This window comes from Ailuropoda melanoleuca, chromosome 7, assembly GCF_002007445.2.
Source record: "Ailuropoda melanoleuca isolate Jingjing chromosome 7, ASM200744v2, whole genome shotgun sequence".
NCBI lineage: Eukaryota > Metazoa > Chordata > Mammalia > Carnivora > Ursidae > Ailuropoda > Ailuropoda melanoleuca.
In genome coordinates this window covers 23,837,226-23,856,143 of record NC_048224.1, presented here as the reverse complement: position 1 = coordinate 23,856,143, position 18,918 = coordinate 23,837,226, and the positions used below count along the sequence as shown (strand labels likewise).

At 37.4% G+C, this 18,918-nt stretch overlaps 1 protein-coding gene across 2 annotated transcripts in view; it reads right to left on the bottom strand.

Annotated features, from left to right (window-relative positions):
- Positions 1-18,918, bottom strand: part of UBE2R2 (ubiquitin conjugating enzyme E2 R2) — a 100,883-nt gene that overhangs the window by 15,818 nt on the left and 66,147 nt on the right. Inside the window, exons 2-3 of one of the 2 annotated variants that reach the window (XM_034664030.1) lie at positions 15,148-15,234; positions 1,401-1,498 (exon numbers count right to left, since the gene is read on the bottom strand). In XM_034664030.1, coding sequence (XP_034519921.1) covers positions 1,401-1,498; positions 15,148-15,234 — 185 coding nt within the window. The remainder of the gene's footprint in view (positions 1-1,400; positions 1,499-15,147; positions 15,235-18,918) is intronic. The other variant, XM_034664031.1, reaches the window with a different exon arrangement.

Sequence of the window (18,918 nt, the reverse complement as noted above, 5' to 3'; positions counted from 1 at the left end):
ACATACATACATACATATATATATATATGCGCGCATGTATATAGATGCATATATTCTTGGGTGTATATATTAGTATATAATGTATATTACTCATACATTATGTATACATATGAAATTGAAGCTGTATTTTTGCCTCATTCTAACCATGTAATAAAAAAATATTCACGGCTACATGACCCAACTGAAAACAAATGTTTATCTACCTGATTAAAAATGTATTGCTAATTATTAAATGTAAAAAGTAAAAGTATACTGAAAGTATAATTAATATACTTGTATTGTTTTTTAATCAACTATATAATAAAGTAATTCAATATAGAAATCAGTTTTTTCTTGCCACAAGCAGTTAAAGTATATATAGATTTTTGGTTCAGAAAAATATATAGGGTAAATAAAACATAAGGCTATCAAACATAAAAATTTCAAGTATTAGGATAAAACTCAGTAGGGATAGTAAAATGGAAATTCAAATTCAAGTAGAAAAAATTGTATTTTTTAACTATTTAAATTTGAGATGTTAAAAAACTGTACCTAAAAAACAAAAGCACCAAAAGAACCCTGCACCTAAAAACATGCAACAGTGGGGGCACCTGGCTGGCTCAGTTGGTAGAGCATGCGACTCTTTGTTTTGGAGTTGTAAATTCAAGCCCCACGTTGGGTGTAGAGATTTCTCAAAATAAAATCAAAACAAAAACAAAAACAAAACAACCTATAAAAACATGCAACACTGTATATAGTTTTTCAAAATTCTTTTAAGGGTAGGTGACCAACTCCTAAACATACAGAACACTACTCCAAACAAACAAGTGGTTAAATATCCATCTATTTATAGACTGATTAACAGATGAATAATCTTAACATTGCACTGTATGTTAACTAAATAGAATTTAAATAAAAATTAGAAAAGAAAAAAAAGGATAATCAAAGGGAATCAAAAGAAATATACAAGCCCTTCAAATCATTAAGAAACATTCACACACATATAAAACAAACAAAAAATAACAATGGAAGGTCTTTTAAAAGTAGGAAGTACATGAAGTCAATTGAGTTTGTAAAGACAGATTTTTCTGCAAAATATAATAAGAATCCTAGAATAAGGAAGCAACCAATCCAAACATGGAAATCATGAGATCCAAAGATGCAGGATGGAACTTAAAATAATTTAAGAGGAAGAATTCAGACTAGAAAAATCTTCTAAGAGGAACATAAAGAAATGAGTGACATATGCCATTACTGCTCTGTAAATATGACTCTGCAAAATGATGCATACGTGTTACTTAAAGCTCTAGCAGAAGACAAAACAACCAAGTACAGAAAGGATTCTTTTGTACTTGTTAAAAGATAATATCCAATCTTAAGAACCACCTAAAAGCCAGATTATTCCTTATGTAAACCCTTACCTGACATTCTGAGTAGGATTCCACCTTTCAGAGGGCAGTTCTCCACTCTGTGGGTCATCTACAGGCGGATGAAGAATCGAAATGCATACGTCTCCATTCTATGAGACACAAACATCACATTCAGTAAATACTCAAAAATACATGTAAAAAGGGACATCACTTCTGCTGAAGTTTCTTTTATTCCTAGAAAACTTGTTCTCTCATCATTAGGGGAGAAAACAAGTCTGCTTTTTCTTCATGTTTGCAATCAATGTTGAAGATTTTTTTTTAAAGACTTTATATATTTATCTGTGAGAGAAAGAGAGAGTGAGCTAGAGGGAGAGAGAGAATCTGAAGCAGACTCTGCCCTGATCGCAGAGCCCAATGAGGGGTTCAGTCCCACGACCATGAGATCATGTCCTGAACCAAAACCGAGAGTCAACCACTCAATCAACTGAGGCACCCAGGCACCCCAACGCTGAAGAATTATTAAACAGTTTTTATACTATAAATATTAGTTCTAACCAATCTGCAAGATATATTTCTTAGTTAAAAAAGAAGCACTATGTTTGTAGCAACATGCTTCTAAAAAAACTCAATTAAAAATAGAGAGGGGCACCTGGGTGGCTCAGTCGGTGGAACGTCTGACTCTTGATTCTGGCTCAAGTCATAATCTTGGGGTTGTGGAATCAAGTCCCACACTGGGAATCAAGCCCCACACTGCCCTTCACCCTCCCCCTCCCCCCACACTGTTCATGCTCATGTGCTCTCTCTTCTCTTTCTGTAAAAAATCTTTCAAAAACAGACAAATATGATGAACTGAGATTCAAGAGTCTTGAGAAACAACTAAATATCTTTATTTTCAGACACATGTGAACCTAAAGTATATAAAAAGAACCCCCCCCACGATTTGACCTTGCTTAAAATCTGTCTAGAGAGATGCTAAAATCACCTTTAACATCAACGGTTTCAATAATTATGGTTCACACAAACTGCAAACGTGTCTCCCAACAACTTAATTATAACTCCCTCAGGATGTGGATAAAATTCCCTACTTTTTTGGGTAAGATTTTATTTATTTATTTGAGAGAGAGAACATGCAAATGAGCAGGAACAGGGCGGGGAGCAGAGGGAGAGGGAAAAGCAGACTCCCCGCCAAGCAGGGAGCCTGATACAGGCTTGAACCCAGGACCCTGGGATCATAACTTGAGCTGAAGGCAGACGCGTAACTGACTGAGCCACCCAGGCATCCTTGGTTCGTTCATACATTTAAATTACAGGACCTAATCCATATGTACATTTAGCTTAAGTCAAACACATACGGATTGCCTACTATATGCATCACAGACCATTATTCAATAGAAAAGACAAGACTGAATAAGATATAGTCACCAATCTCAGTCTAAAATGAAAGACTCAAAATTCTAAATAGAGATATAACTAAAGTATAAAAATCTTACATATATAACCCAAATTTAGACATACACACAAAATACACAACCATAACAAGATAACAGAACATTTTTAAAAGGAGAATAAAATTTTAATAAAATACCAAATACTAAATTCTAAAACTTGTTAGATGTCATGAGGAAGGTAAAAAAAGCACAACAGAAACAAGGAGAGAGAAACTTAGGGTATATTTGGATAGAGGACACCTGGCACATGGTGTGGAAGATGAACTACAGGCTTAGAGTCTGAGAAAGCTTTGAGATGGGTCTTGAACAGTAAGTACAATTTTAAAAACCTAAGGGAAATTTAGACATGAGTTAGCCCAGAGAAATAAACCAACATCATAAACAGAATATGCTTGGGTAATTGTGTTTGTTTTGCACTGGTGCTATAAAAAAAAAAAATCACAAAAATTGTTTTACACTTTTGTAGGTCAAAACCTGACACTGCTGTCACAAGGCTAAATTTAATGTGTCAGCAGCAATGCACTCCTTTCTGAAGCCTCTCAGAAAAAATCTCTTTCCTTGTCCTTTCCAAGCTTCTAATGGCCACCCGCACTCCTTTGCTCTTGGTCCTCCCTCCTCTATCCTCAAAGCAAGCAGTGTTGCATTTCTCTGGGCCTTTCTTCCATAGTCACATCTCACACTCTCATTTTCTGCCTACCTCTTTCACTTGAAAGGACTCTTTGGATTACATCGGGGCCACCTGGATAATCCAGAATAATCTCTTTATTTTTAAGGTCATCTAATGATTATCAACTTTAATTTTTCTTTACATATAAGCTAACATATCACAGGTTCCAGGGTTTGGGATGTGGACTTCTCTGAAGGACCATTATTCTACCCACCACAGTAGTGAAGAACCCACTTGTAATGAAAAATAGAGTACAAAAATTAGACCAGAGGAATATGTTACTTCGTTCTGAGTTTAATAGCTACATACACAAAATTTCTGAGCAGTGGAATGACATACACAGATTTGTACTTAGAAACAACATTAAAAGATGGGCATCTCAACTGATGCAAGCATTTGACAAAATCCAACACTTTTTCATAAAAACACTCAAAAAACTATAATTAGAAGGGAAGTATTTTAATATTGTAAAGGGAATTAAAAAAAAAACAACACAGCTAGTCTTATACTAAATGGTGAAATCTTTTCTCTTAAGATCAAGAACAGGACAAGGATAACCATTTTTACCACTGCTATTTAACACTGTCCTGGAAGTTCTAGCCAGAGCATTAAACAAGAAAAAGGAATAAAAGGCATACAAACTGGAAAGGAAGAAGTACAATTTTTTTCAAGAATGACAAAGAAAATTCCAAAGAATTCACAAGCTACCCACTAAAGCAAATAAGCAAATTCAGCAAAGTTGTAGGATATAAGGTCAACACTCAAAAATCAGATTCACCTCTCTATACCAGAAATAACCTAAACAGGGTAACTTAAAAAGGATATTAAGAAAAGAATTCCATTTACAATGGCATCTGAAAGAATAAAATACCGAGGAATAAATCTAACCAAGGAGGTGAAAGATTTGTACACAGAAAACTATAAAACACTGCTCAATTAAAGACCTAAGTAAAGAGAAAAACATCCTGTTGTTAGTGAGTAAAAAGACTAAATAGTAACATGGCAACATTCCCCTATTTGATCTACAGATTGAAATCCTAATAAAATCCCTAGCTTCCCTTTTTCCAGAAATTGACAAAATGATCCCAAAATTTATATAGAAATTTAAGAGACCCACAACAGCAAAAACAATCTTAAAAAAGAAGAGTAAAGGGGAGCCTAGGTGGCTCAGCCAGTTAAGCATCTGATCTCAGGGTCCTGGTATTGGGACCCACACTGGGCTCTACACTCAGTGCAGAGTCTGCTGGTCGCTCTGCCCCTCTCCTGGCTCATGCACAGAGAATCTCTCTCTCTCTCTCAAATAAATAAAATCTTCAAAAAAAAAAAGAGTAAAGTCAGAGAGAACGCACACTTCCTAATTTCAAAACTTAGTATAAAGCTAAAGTCAACAAGACAGTTTAGGACTGGCATAATGATAGACCTACAGACCAACAGACTAGAACTGAGAGTCCCTAAATAAATCCATATATCTATGGCCAAATGATTTTTGACAAGGATGCTAAGTCCATTCTATGGGGAAATAATAGTCTCTTCAACAAATGATGGCAGGATAACTGGAATTCCAAAAACAAGAATGAAGCTGGATTTGTACCTTACGCCATGTACAAAATTAACTCAAAATGGAACAAAGATCTAAGAGCTAAAATCATAAAATTCTTTAAAAACAAAACCGGGGCACCTGGGTGGCTCAGTTGGTTAAGTGACTCTTGATTTCAGCTCAGGTCATGATCTCAGGGTTATGAGATCGAGCCCTGCGTTGAGCTCCCACTGGGCTTGGAGCCCGCTTAAGATTCTCTCTCTCTTCCTCTTTGCCTGTCCCTCTCCTCTCCTTCTCTAAAAACAAAACAAAACACAGGGGCAAATATTCATGACCTTCGATATGGCAGTATATTCTTAGGTAGGACACCAAAAGCATGAGCAACAAACAAAGATAAACTAGACTTCATCGAAATGAACAACTTTTATGCAAAGGACATCATCAAGAAAATGATTTTAAAAAGTCCTATAGATAACGAGGGAAATATCTCCAAGTTACATATTTGATAAGAGTTTAATATTCTTTTTTTTTTTTAAGATTTTATTTATTTATTTATTTGACAGAGATAGAGACAGCCAGTGAGAGAGGGAACACAAGCAGGGGGAGTGGGAGAGGAAGAAGCAGGCTCATAGCAGAGGAGCCTGATGTGGGGCTCGATCCCATAACGCCGGGATCACGCCCTGAGCCGAAGGCAGACGCTTAACCGCTGTGCCACCCAGGTGCCCCTAATATTCTTAATTATATAGAACTCCTGCAACTCAAAGACAAAAAGACAAACCAGTCAATTAAAAAATGGGCAAAGTACTTGAACAAACATTTCTCCAAAGATGATACATAAATGGCCAATAATCATGAAAGGATGCTCAACATTATTAGTCAGTAGGGAAATGCAAATCAAAATGACAGTAAAATATCACTTCACATTCCCTTGTGATGGCTAGAATCAAAACAAAAATTAAAAATAAGTATTAGTGAGGATGTGGAGAAACAGGAACCCTCATACATTGCTGATGGGAATATGAAATGGTTCATCTGCTGTAGACCATCTGGTCATTCCTCAAAAAGTAAAACAGAATTACCATTTGATCCTGTAATTCTACTCCTAGGTATACAAGGAAGAGAACTGAAAAAAGTACTTAAGCAAGTACATATATACACATGGTCACAGCAGCACTACTCACACATCCAAAAGATGGACAAAGTTCAAATGTCCATCAATAGATGGACGGATACAATGGAGTATCATCCAGCCATAAAGATAAATGAAGTAATGGGGCCCCTGCATGGCTCAGTCGATTCAGCAGCCGACTTGTGGTTTCGACTCAGGTTATGATCCGGCAGTCGTGAGATTGAGCCCTGTATCCGGCTCTGTGCTTAACATGGAGTCTGCTTCAGATTCTCTCTCCCTCTCCTCTAGCTTGTGTTCTCTCTCAAATGAATAAATAAAATCTTTTTTTAAAAAATGAAGTATTGATACACAATACAACATGGAGGAACTTCCAAAACATTAGGCTAAGTGAAAGACAGAGACAAAAGGTCACATATTGTATGATTCCCTTTATAAGAAATATCCAGAATAGATAAATACACAGAGACAGAAAGTTGGGGGCATGGTTGTCAGAGACTAGGACTAGGGGGAAATGGGAACAGGGAGAAACTGTGTTGTGAGTAAGGTGCTTTATGCGGGAGTGATGGAAATACTTTACAAATAGAGATGATAGTTGCACAACACTGGGACCATGTATTAAAGGCCACTGAATTATGTTCACTTTAAATGGTTCATTTTATGTATGTGAATTTCACCTCATAAATTATTTTTATTTATTATAGTTATTATTTTTAAAACATGGTAGAAGTTCTAGGTCTCCAGAAAGGCAGTTCTTTTCTTCTTTTTTAAGATTTTATTTATTTGAGGGGCGCCTGGGTGGCTTAGTCGTTAAGTGTCTGCCTTCGGCTCAGGGTGTGATCCCAGAGTCCTGGGATCGAGCCCCACATCAGGCTCCTCTGCTGAGAGCCTGCTTCATCCTCTCCCACTCCCCCTGCTTGTGTTTCCTCTCTCGCTGTCTGTCAAATAAATAAAATCATTAAAAAAAAAAAAGATTTTATTTATTTGAGAGCGTTTGCACACGAGGTGGTGGGAAGGTGTAGGTGACAAGGGAGAAGCAGACACCCCGCTGAGCAGGGAGCCTGACATGGGGCTCAATCTCAGGACCCTGAGATCATGACCTGAGCCGAAGGCAGATGCCTAATTGACTGTGCCAACCAGGTGCCCCCAGAAAGGCAGTTCTAAATGTAAAATGAAGGCTATCTGGCCGAGGCCCCCTCCAAATCCATTTAAACTAAAATCTCTAGTATTCTTTATTTTTAACAGCTTCTCCCCAGGATTCTGATATACAACCAAATTTGGGCACATCACTGCCTAAGGAAATCTCTTCCCTGTACCTTAAAGTTAGAGAGAATGCATAAGATATGCAAATCCATGAATATAACTACATAATATACATTAAATCCTGCTTGTCAAAGACTATTTACAAACCAGAGCCCAGCTCTACAGAAGTACAAATTTGGTGGTCTAAATATTATTATGTTCTAAATGATAGCTAATGTACCTATACTGAAATCCTTCAGGTTTGTATACCCTCACAGAGCAAATTAGTGTCCTTATTTAAATTTTTTTGAAGAAAAACTATAAGGAAAAATGAAAAATCCAAATAAAGCATAATGAAGAATTTGAACTTTTAATAATGTATATTATTAAATTGCATTTGCTAGGTTAAATTTCAACACCAAATCAGAATCAAAATCCTCTGGTTTCTGGTTGACTTTCTATCTTATTCATTTGATTCATATAAACCAAGATGAAAGTCACACAGGAACATTCTACAAAACTTTAACGATTTAGAAATAAAGAATATTTTCAAGTCGAAAAATGATGACTTGTTTTAATTATGGAAACAATTTAAAAAACAAATATATTTTACTGGGTACAAAAGAAAAGTTATGTTAAATTATCTTAGTAGCTAAAGCAAACAAAATATTTTTGGTTACACACTTTTGATTAGCACACAAGAAAGCATTCATGTTCATCTGAAGAATCTTTAAATGAATTCAAAGAGAAATGTTTTATGCAGGTCCATTTTTAAAGACCACTGATTAAAATTATGTAAATTTTTAATGTTCAACAAATGCACACTTTAAAAAGTGATAATAATAAATACTGATAAGAAAATTTTAACAAGCACTCAGCATCTTTATGTAGATTAAAACCACACAGTTCAGGCATGTTTCAATGATTTAATAACATAATACAGAAATAGAATTTGTCTCACCTCTATAGAGGAACAGAGAGCAGCTATAGACAAGTAATGTATGTTTTAACTTCCCCATTCCACACTTTACTGCAAATAAAGTTAATTTCTTAGTTTTGATGAACGTACTATTCTTGTATAAGATGTTAACATTAGAGAAACCTAAGTAAAAGTTATATGAGAACTTTCTGTACTATTCTGGAAACATAAGTCTAAAATTATTTAAGAAGTGGGTTTATATTTCATTTTAATTTTTTAAAAAGATCAATCATACACACACACACACTCTTTTAAGATTTTATTTATTTTTGACAGAGAGATAGAGCCAGAGAGCACAAGCAGGGGGAGGGGCAGAAGGAGAAGGAGAAGTAGGCTCCCCACAAGCAGGGAGCCCAACTTGGGGCTCCATCCCAGAACCCTTGGATCATGACCTGAGCCGAAAGCAGACACTTAACCGAATGAGCCACCCAGGTGCCCCAAGACGTGGGTTTAACATTTTTAGTATGTTTATAACACCTAGAGATTAAAATGCTTTCATTTTAATGAAGACTTTAAACGTTTCAGAATTTTTAAATTTTTATTTAAATTTTATATGAAGTAAGTTTAAGAATAATGAACTTAAGCAGTTTATCCTAGCACTGAAAATCATCAGAGAACATAATATTACAACTTTATTTGTAATCGATTTTAATAGGACTTCTTTGGTTTCATTACTTGATTCCTGGGTGGAATGATAAAGTAAATTCCCAGAGGAATCACAGAAAAACCACAGCTCTATTAGATAATTCCACCAAAAAGGGAAATTTAATAATTTAATCAAAGAGAAAGAAATGTACATTAAATGAGCAAAGACGATGGAGCAGAACTAGGTGAGCTATCATTTGTTGCATTATCTAACAATTTTACAGAGCGTTGTCAAATAAGAAGGGAATAAACCCTTACTTTAAAACATCTTGCTATTTAAAGGATTCAAATGTACTTCCTAATTATACCTGCTGTGAACATAGTGGTGTACACAAAGCACAGAAAGACCATACATGGATGGGAAGGGAGGAATGGTTGAAAAAGATAGGTATCTGGGATGGTTTATTTTGTGTGTCAACTTGACAGGGCTAAGGGATGCTCAGACAGCTGGTAAAACATTACCTCTGGGTGTTATGTCAGGATGTTTCCAGAAGAAATTAATATTTCTATCAGTAGACTAAGTAAAGAATATCCACCATAATGGGGATAGGGATCCTACTGGGGCAAGCATCATCCAATCTGATGAGGGCCTGAATAGAACAAAAAAGGCAAAGGACAAATTCTCCTAAGCTGGAACACTGCCAACTCTGGGTTTTCGGGCCTTGGTACTCTAGGATTTGCACCAGCAGCTCCCTAGTTCCCGGGCCTTTGGATTCAGTCCAAATTATATCTCAGCCTTCCCAGTTCTACAGCTTGCAGAGATTGTGCAATTTCTCAGAGTTTATAACGATGTGAGCTAACTTGTATAATAAACCTCCTCTAATATGTGTCTCTATATATGCTATTGGTTCTCTTTCTCTGGAGAACCCTGACTAATACAGTATTACTATTGCTTTTACCTGGTCTTCTCTGTATAATATTAAAATATAATTTATGATTACAGCTTTACTGTAGAGGACTCTTGACATATGCAGTTCTTTCAATTTCTTAAAAGCTGATAATGGCAGACCATCCATTTAAATTATTACAAAGATCATAAACTATGTGTAATTAGACCCATTCGCCACTCACAAAGCCTAAATTTTATTATTCTAAAAAGTTATGGTTCTGCAGACTTGGCAAAAAACCTTATACAAGATACCAGAGGGCTAGCTCGCTCTCTACTTAAGCCACGTGAGGTCAAAGAGATAAGCCACAAGAGTCTTCAGAACCCAACCATGCTGGTACCTTGATGTTGGACTTCTACTTTCCTAACCTGTGAAAAAATAAACTTCTTTTCTTTAAGCCATCCCCTATATGATATTGTTATGGCAGCCCAAGCTAAGACAACATATCTTAGGAAAAGCCTATTAAAACAGTAGGATCTATTTTTATCATTGTTAAAACAATAATACTTAAAAATACTATATCCTGGGGCACCTGGGTGGCTCAGTCGTTAAACATCTGCCTTTGGCTCAGGGCATGATCCAGGGTCCTGGGATCCAGTCCCACATCGGGCTCCCTGCTCTGCTGGGAGCCTGCTTCTTCCTCTCCCACTCCCCCTGCTTGTGTTCCCTCTCTCGCTGGTTGTCTCTCTGTCAAATAGATAAATAAATAAAAATCTCTAAAAAAAAAAATACTATATCCTAAAGTTCATCAAACACTGTGCTTTCCATTCAATTTTGCACTGAACCTAAAACTACTCTAAAAAATCAGTCTATTCTAAAAAATAATAATTTTTTAAAGGATTTTTATTTATTTATTTGACAGATAGAAAGAGCACAAGCAGATAGAACAGCAGGCAGAGGGAGAGGGAGAAGCAGGCTCTCCACCTAGCAGAGAGCCTGACGTGGGGCTCGATCCCAGGACTCTGGGATCACGACCTGAGCCAAAGGCAGACACGTAACTGACTGAGCCACCCAGGCGCCCCTTAAAAAACTTATCTATCTACCTATCTATTTATTTATTTATTTATTTTCTTTAAAAAAATTTTTTTAAGATTTTATTCATTTGAGAGAGAGAGAGAGAGAACGCGCGCACAAGCACACAAGTAGGAGGAGAAGCAGAGGGAGAGGGAGAAACAGACTCCCTGCTGAGCCAGCCAGGAGCCCGATGTGGGGCTCAATCCCAGGACCTGGAGATCATGACCTGGGCCAAACGCAGATGCCCAACCATCTGAGCCACCCAGGCACCCCCCCCAAAAAATTTGTTTAATAAATGATAAAGAACAAGGAGATTCTGAGTTGCCATAGCTATAAAATTCAGAGTGAATTACAGTATGTATGAAAACCTCATTTTAATACATGGTCTGTGGGGAAATGGGGTTTGTTGGCTGTCTACTTTGAAAATGCAGTTACCTGTAACCAGGAAACTGTATTTTTGAGCTCACTCAACATATTACAAAGCAACTAGGAGTAGAATGATTGATGACAAGTTCACATTAAATTTCTTTTGGGGGCACCTGGGTGGCTCAGTCGTTAAGTGTCTGCCTTTGGCTCGGGGTGTCCCAGGGTCCTGGGATCGAGGCCCACGTCAGGCTCCATGCTCCAATGGGAGGCCTGCTTCTTCCTCTCCCACTCCCCCTGCTTGTGTTCCCTCTCTCACTGGCTGTCTCTCTGTCAAATAAATAAATTAATAAAATCTTTAAAAATAACAATAATAATAAATTTCTTTTGTTCTCCAAATTTCCCCTTGATATTTATAAATTTCACAAACTTGTCAACAATAAAGGACATGTTAAAATAATTAAATTCACCCAGATAACACTACAGTATTTACTACTTTTGGGGCTACAGTAGTGTGTCCAGGGATGTATTTATTAACAAAACTGTAAGCAAGCCCTTGTGATTTTTAAAACTTGACATAATAAACTATACTTTAACAATAACAGTCTTTACAATATTTATTTTTACTCATTCATTCATTTAGTAGGCTCCATGCCCAGTGTACAGCCCAACAAGGGATTTGAACTTAAGACCCTGAGATCAAGATCTGAGCTGAGATCAAGAGTCAAACACTCAACCAACTGAGCCACCCAAGTGCCCCTACAATATTTATTTTTAATGCCTGTGAAGTTAATATATCAAAAAAACTCTTTTTAAATAAAGATTTTATTTCTTTATTAGAGAGAGACAGAGAGAGAGCACAAGCAGGGGGAGCGGCAGGCAGAGGGGGAAGCAGGCTCCGTGCTGAGCAGAAAGCTCAACGCAGGATATGCCAAGACCCTGGGATCATGACCTAAGCCGAAGGCAGACACTTAACCAACTGAGCCACCCAGGCGCCCCTACCAAAAACTCTTTCATCAAGCCAAAACTTTCTCTGGCATTTGAGTAGTCTGCTTTTGTTTTTTGATTGGGTTGTTTCATTGCCCCACCTCCCCTACAGTTCTATTCTAAATAACTCTGAAGTAAACTTTTCGGTGAAAAGAACATTTTGACATTGAGGTCCACCATGTGTCCACCTTAGGTGGACAACACAGGTGGGTGAGTAGAGAACAACCACCAAGAATATCCTTTGGCCAAGAAGCATGAGCCCTATTCTCTAGAATCACAAATACTAACATGGGCCCTCAAAAAAAGCTCAATTCTGGGGCACCTGGGTAGCACAGCTGGTTAAGGGTGACTCTTGGTTTAGGCTCAGGTCGTGATCTCAGGGTTGTGAAATCAAGCCCCGCATCAGGTTCCATGATCAGCGTGGACTCTGCTTGAGATTCTCTCTCCCTCTCATTCTGCCCTTCCTACTTATGTGCACTTGCTCTCTGTCTCTCTAAAATAAATAAATCTTTAAAAAAGAGCTCAATTCTGACACCAGTTCTAAATGTAGCAAAGATAAATTTACTTATGTCAGAAGAGTCTCTTATGACCACCATAACTACATCAAATTAAATTCTAACTATGACTTAATCACTTTTTTTTTTAAAGAAAACATTTATGGCATGGAAAACAACTGCATATTTGTAAAATAATGATCAAATGCTAAATCTTTTTTTTTTTTAAGATTTCTTTATTTATTTGACAGAGAGAGAGAGAAGAGACAGCCAGCGAGAGAGGGAACACAAGCAGAGGGAGTGGGAGAGGAAGAAGCAGGCTCCCAGCAGAGGAGCCCGATGCAGGGCTCGATCCCAGGACTCTAGGATCATGCCCTGAGCCAAAGGCAGACGCTTAAACGACTGAGCCACCCAGGCACCCCGATCCAATGCTAAATCTTAAAGAGAGAGAACTAAATAGCCTACCTTAATAGTGAAAAAATAGTGGAAAGGGGAGTTCACCTATTTATTCCTTCACAGTTCTGAATCCTTTTCCTTGTTTTTTGTTTCTTTTTTGAGAGGGGTTTGGGAATTAGATAACTTGAGATGGAAACAAGTGAATACATGGCTTTAAGGAAAATCAGTTCTCAACAGCAAAACAAAAGCTTATGTCTTCTCACTTCTCTCCTGTTATCTAATATGTGTGTGTATGTGTGTATACACACACACACACACACACACACATACACATATACACACACATATTACATGGACAGAAACACAAAAATATTTCTATGTGTATTGAAATCACTTTGAACTTACATAACAGCAAACTGCTTCTATTTTTCTCTCCTACAATGGGTAAATTAGTTATACAGACTAATATAAGGTATTCGTTATTGTTTATTCATATTGTGATTATGTCAAATACTAAAGATACCAAAACAATATTCTGAGAGCTTATTTCTGGAAATGTAACTACATATCACGTTTTGAGCACCAGTTTGTCTGTTTAAAGAAGAAAAGAGGAGCGCCTGGGTAGCTCAGTCAAACATCTGACTCTTGATTTTGGTCAAGATCTCAGGGTTGTCAGACTGAGCCCAATGTGGGGCTCCTCGCTGGGCATGGAGTCTGCTTAAGATTCTCTCTCCACCTCTGTCCCTCCCCACTTCTTAAAAAAAAAAAAAAAAAGAGGGGCACCTGGGTGACTCAGTCAGTTAAAGTGACCGACTCATGATTTCAGCTCAGGTCATGATCTCAGGGTTGTGAGATCAAGCCCCGCGTCGGACTCCATACTCAGTTGAGAGTCTGCTTGGGATCTTCTCTCTCCCTCTGCCACTCCTCCACCCACCCACACTCTCGCTCTCTCAAATAAATAATAAATAAACGGAACGGAACGGAACGGAACGGAACGGAAAGGAAAGGAAAGGAAAGGAAAGGAAAGGAAAGGAAAGGAAAGAAAAAAGAAAAAAGAAAAAAGAAAAGACAAGACAATAACACCTCATAGAAAAAGCAAGATGTGAAAAACACTAAAGCTGCTCCAGTGTGCTAATTTATACAGATGGAGATCCAAATTCAGGACTCTAGAGTAAGTTCTCCACTTCCTGCCTACAAGCATTTCAAAGACTACGCTGCTCTGTTTCTGGAGCAAAGGAGCTTCCCAATAACCACCAGGCCAAAAAAAGGGACTACATAACTAGTGCTGCAAATTTTAAAAAGCACTCTTATGCTGGGCCACAGCTTCAGTAAAATGAAACCACCTCAGAGACGTATTATTACAATGAAAAATATTACAGAATGGTAAAGGAGTGGACTCTAAGGATATTTTACAGGATCCTGACACAATTATCCTGAGAAACAAAACACATCATTCTAGCATCCTTTCAGATTAGCCCAAAGCTAAGTATATTTCATCAAAAAAAAACCTAGAAATGATTCCCCCAGGCATGTGAATTTGTCCAGTAGAAGAACCTTACCTTGGATTATTCTACAAGAGGTTCTCAACTGTTCTGCAGCAATTCCTAAAAGTAAGTCAGTCCAAATGTAGTAGGATAAATTCCCCTAAAAAGCTCAATTTCTGATCATAGCAACAGGTGACCATTGCTGTGATGCTACAGGATAGGTACACAAATTAATTTGTATGACTTTATATACCAAACTTTTGAAATGCAAGTCTTAACACATAAGGCGTTATAATCTTTGCAACAGGCAACAAGTTTAAAGCCTTAAACATAATATACACTGGTATTATAAAACTATCCTCAATTTTAAACAATTAAACTACAAATTACTAACTAAAAGTGGGGAACCATGAATACTCCCTTGTGGCTACAGCAAAACTACTACAGCATATGGAGATATAAAGGTTACTTTAAAGGACTGTATCTAAAAAGTAAATCTTCAAAGAAATTCACAACATATATCTCTTACCTCATAAATGTTGGGGTGCCACATTTTGGTCAAGAATCTGAAGGTAGGTGGAGAATATGGGTAGTCAATAGGAAATTTAATATGAGCCTGAAAAGAAAAAAAAAATGAAATGCTAATAAATCAGACTATGGGATTTTCATCTGCCTAATAATTCACCTTATTATATCCCAGTGAAACAAAACTGCTTTCTATAGAGTAGACTCAGGATTAACAACTGCTCATATACATTCTGTTAGCCCCAATGTCAGAGCTATTATTTGCACGTTCTTAGAGCATATCTTCAAATATTTATAAGACCTTATGTTAAATCACCAAAACTCAACAGCGATATAATTTTTAATTAAGCCCAATGAGTGAAAAACAGTAACAGGTACAGGTGTGTCACACTAATTACTGCATTTTACTTTTATCACAAAAAATAATTAACACAAGCTTATGGTACATAATACAGAACAAAGATTATTTTTAACTCACCTCACTTAACTACCACACAGAAAAAATAAATGCTACCATTTTGATACAGCTCGTTCCAGCAGGTTTTTGCTGTATACATATTTATTTCTTTACAAAACCTATTTTCAAAAATCTGAATATACTGCATTTTACACCTTTCTCCTATCCATAATCATACACTTTCCTATAAAATACTCTCCAAAGAGAAATGCGAGAGATTAAAAAACTGTAACAGAGGAAAATGGAAAAAAAAAAAAAAAACTGTAACAGAAAGGAAGAATGCCTTTGATGAGCTTATTAAGACAGGACACAGGGGCGCCTGGGTGGCCCAGTCGTTGGGCGTTTGCCTTTGGCTCAGGGCATGACCCTGGCGTTCTGGGATTGAGCCCCACGTCAGGCTCCTCCGCTGGGAGCCTGCTTCTTCCTCTCCCACTCCCCCTGCTTGTGTTCCCTCTCTCACTGGCTGTCTGTCTCTCTCTGTCAAATAAATAAATAAAACCTTAAAAAAAAAAAAAGGACACAGCTGAGGAAAGAATCTCTGAGCTAGAGGTTGCATCAAGAGAATTCATGAAAACTGAAAAGCAAAGAGAACAAAGACTGAAAAAAACAGAATATCCAAGGATTGTGGGACAACTACAAAAAGTTGTAACATACATGCAATAGGAATATGAGAAGGATCAAAAGACATGCACCATAAAGAAATGAAAAAACAACCCACAGAATGAGAAAAAAGTATGTTCAAATCATTTATCTGGTAAGAGATATGTATCCAGAATATGTAAATAATGTTTATAATTAGGGGAACCAGGGTGGCATAGTCAGTTAAGCATCCGATTCTTGATTTTGGCTCAGGTCATGACCTCAGGCTCATGGCATGAGCTCCATATCAGGCTCCACACTCAACGTTGAGTCTGCTCGGGACTCTCTCTTCCTCTGCCCCTCCCCACCCCACTGGCTCAGGCTCTCTTTAAAAATCTTTTAAAAAGATAAAATGCTTATAACTAAACAAAGAGGAATACATGTACCCTTTTGTTTTTCAAAAGTTCAGATCGCACCACTTTCTTTTACAAGAGAACATTAGTACCCGTTTTCCCTAACAGAAAAAAAAAATCTGAAGAGCATTTCACTTCTGTGAAAAAAAAAAACAAACACAAAAAGTGAAAATAGAATTCAGTGTTATTTGCAGCAAGCTGTTATAAAAGCAGTGTGCACTGTGAGTAACAAATGTAGCACTGCCAAGGTCCTTCAGCATCTCACTGCCATAGCTCTGAACCGTGTCTGTGTGCAAATGTGCTTTATCTGGATTTATTTTGTATATCTGTTAGCAAGGTATGCCCTAAGGTATCAGAAAAGACTAAGAGAAGTTATGTTTTAGGTCGAGGAACACTTAAATTTTTTTACCATATAGATTAATAGTAAGTACTTCACTTTATACCATTTTGGCTTATAAAAGTTATTTTTTAAGATTTTATTTATTTATTTGACAGAGTACAAGCAGGGGGAGAGGCAGAGGGAGAGGGAGAAGCAGGCTCCCCGCTGAACGGGGAGCCTGATGCAGGGCTCGATCCCAGTGCTGGGATCATGATCTGAGCTAAAGGCAAACGCTTAACTGACGGAGTCACCCAGGTGTCCCCTTACAAAAGTTTTCACAGGAACACTGTACATTCAAAGAGCAGGGGGAACTGTAACTTAACTGAAAAATGGGCAAAGTATGTGAGTAAACATTTCTCCAAAAAAGAGAAACAAATGGCCAATAAGTACAAGAAGAGATGCTCAACAACATTAGCCACAGAGAAATGCATATCAAAAGCACAATGAGATACCACTTCAAATCCACTAGGATGGGTAGAAAGACACAGCAGAAACAGTTCTAAGAAGGAAGTTTATAGCAATACAGGCCTATCTCAAGAAACAAGAAAAATCTCAAACAATCTAACCTTCCATCTAAAGGAACTAGAAATAGAAGAATAAACAAAGCCCAAGGTTAGTAAAGGAAGGAAATAATAAAGATCAGAGTGCAAAAAAGTAAAATAGAGACTCAAAAACAACAGATCGATGAAACTAAGGGCTTATTCTTTGAAAAGATAAACACGATTGATTAATCTCTAGCCAGACTCATCAAAGAAAGAGAAAAGGCACAAATAAATTCAGAAATGAAAGGGAAGTTATAACCTATACCACAGAAACACAAAGGATCGTAAGAGACTACTATGAATAATTATATGCCAACAAAATGGTTAACAAGAGACACGGATAAATTCCTAGAAATACATAATCTTCCAAAACTAAATCAGGAAGAAATCGAAAATCTGAACAGACCAGTTATTAGTAATGAAATTGAATCAGTTATCAAAAAACTACCAAAAAATAAGTCTGGGACCAGATGGATTCACAGGCAAATTCTACCAAATATTTTAGAGTTAATACCTATTCTCTTCCAACTGTTCCAAAAAATAAAGAGGCAGGAAAGCTTCCAAATACATTCTACGAGGCCAGAATTATCCCAATACCAAAACCAGACAAAGCACAAAAAAAGAAAACTATAGGTCAATATCCTTGACGAACATAGACGCAAACACCCACAGTAAAATATTAGCAAACCAAATCCAACAACACATTAAAAGGGTCATACACCATAATCAACTGGGATTCATTCCAGGGATGCAAGGATGGTTACACATCTGCAAATAAAGCAACAATGATACACATTAACAAAATGAAGGATAAAATGATACTATCTCAACAGATGCAGAAAAGGCATTTCATAAAATTCAACATCCATTTACGATAAAGACTCTCAACAAAGTGAGTACAGAGGAAACACACCACAACATAATAAAGGCCGTATGTGACAAAGTCACAGACAACATCATAGCTCATGGTGAAAAGCTGGAAACTCTTCCTCTAGGATCAGGAAAAAGGAAAGAATGCCCACTCCTGACACTTTTATTCAACATAGGATTGGAGATCCTATCCACATGAATCAGACAAGAAAAGGAAAGGAGGGAAGAAGGGAGGGGGAAGGGAGGGAAGGGAAGGGAAGGAAATAGGAGGAGGGAAAAAGGGAAAGGGAAAAGGAGAGAGAGAGAGAGACTTCTGGGTGGCTCAGTTGGTTGTGTCTGCCTTCAGCTCAGGTCATAATCCCAGGGTCCTGGGATGGAGTTCCGCATTGGGATCCTTGTTCAGAGGGGAGCCCGCTTCTTCCTCTGCCTGCTGCTACCCCCGCTTGTTCTCTCTCTGACAAATACATAAAATCTTTAAAAAAAAGAGAGAGAGAGAGAGAAGAGAGAAAGGGAGAGAGAAGGAGGGAAGGAGGGA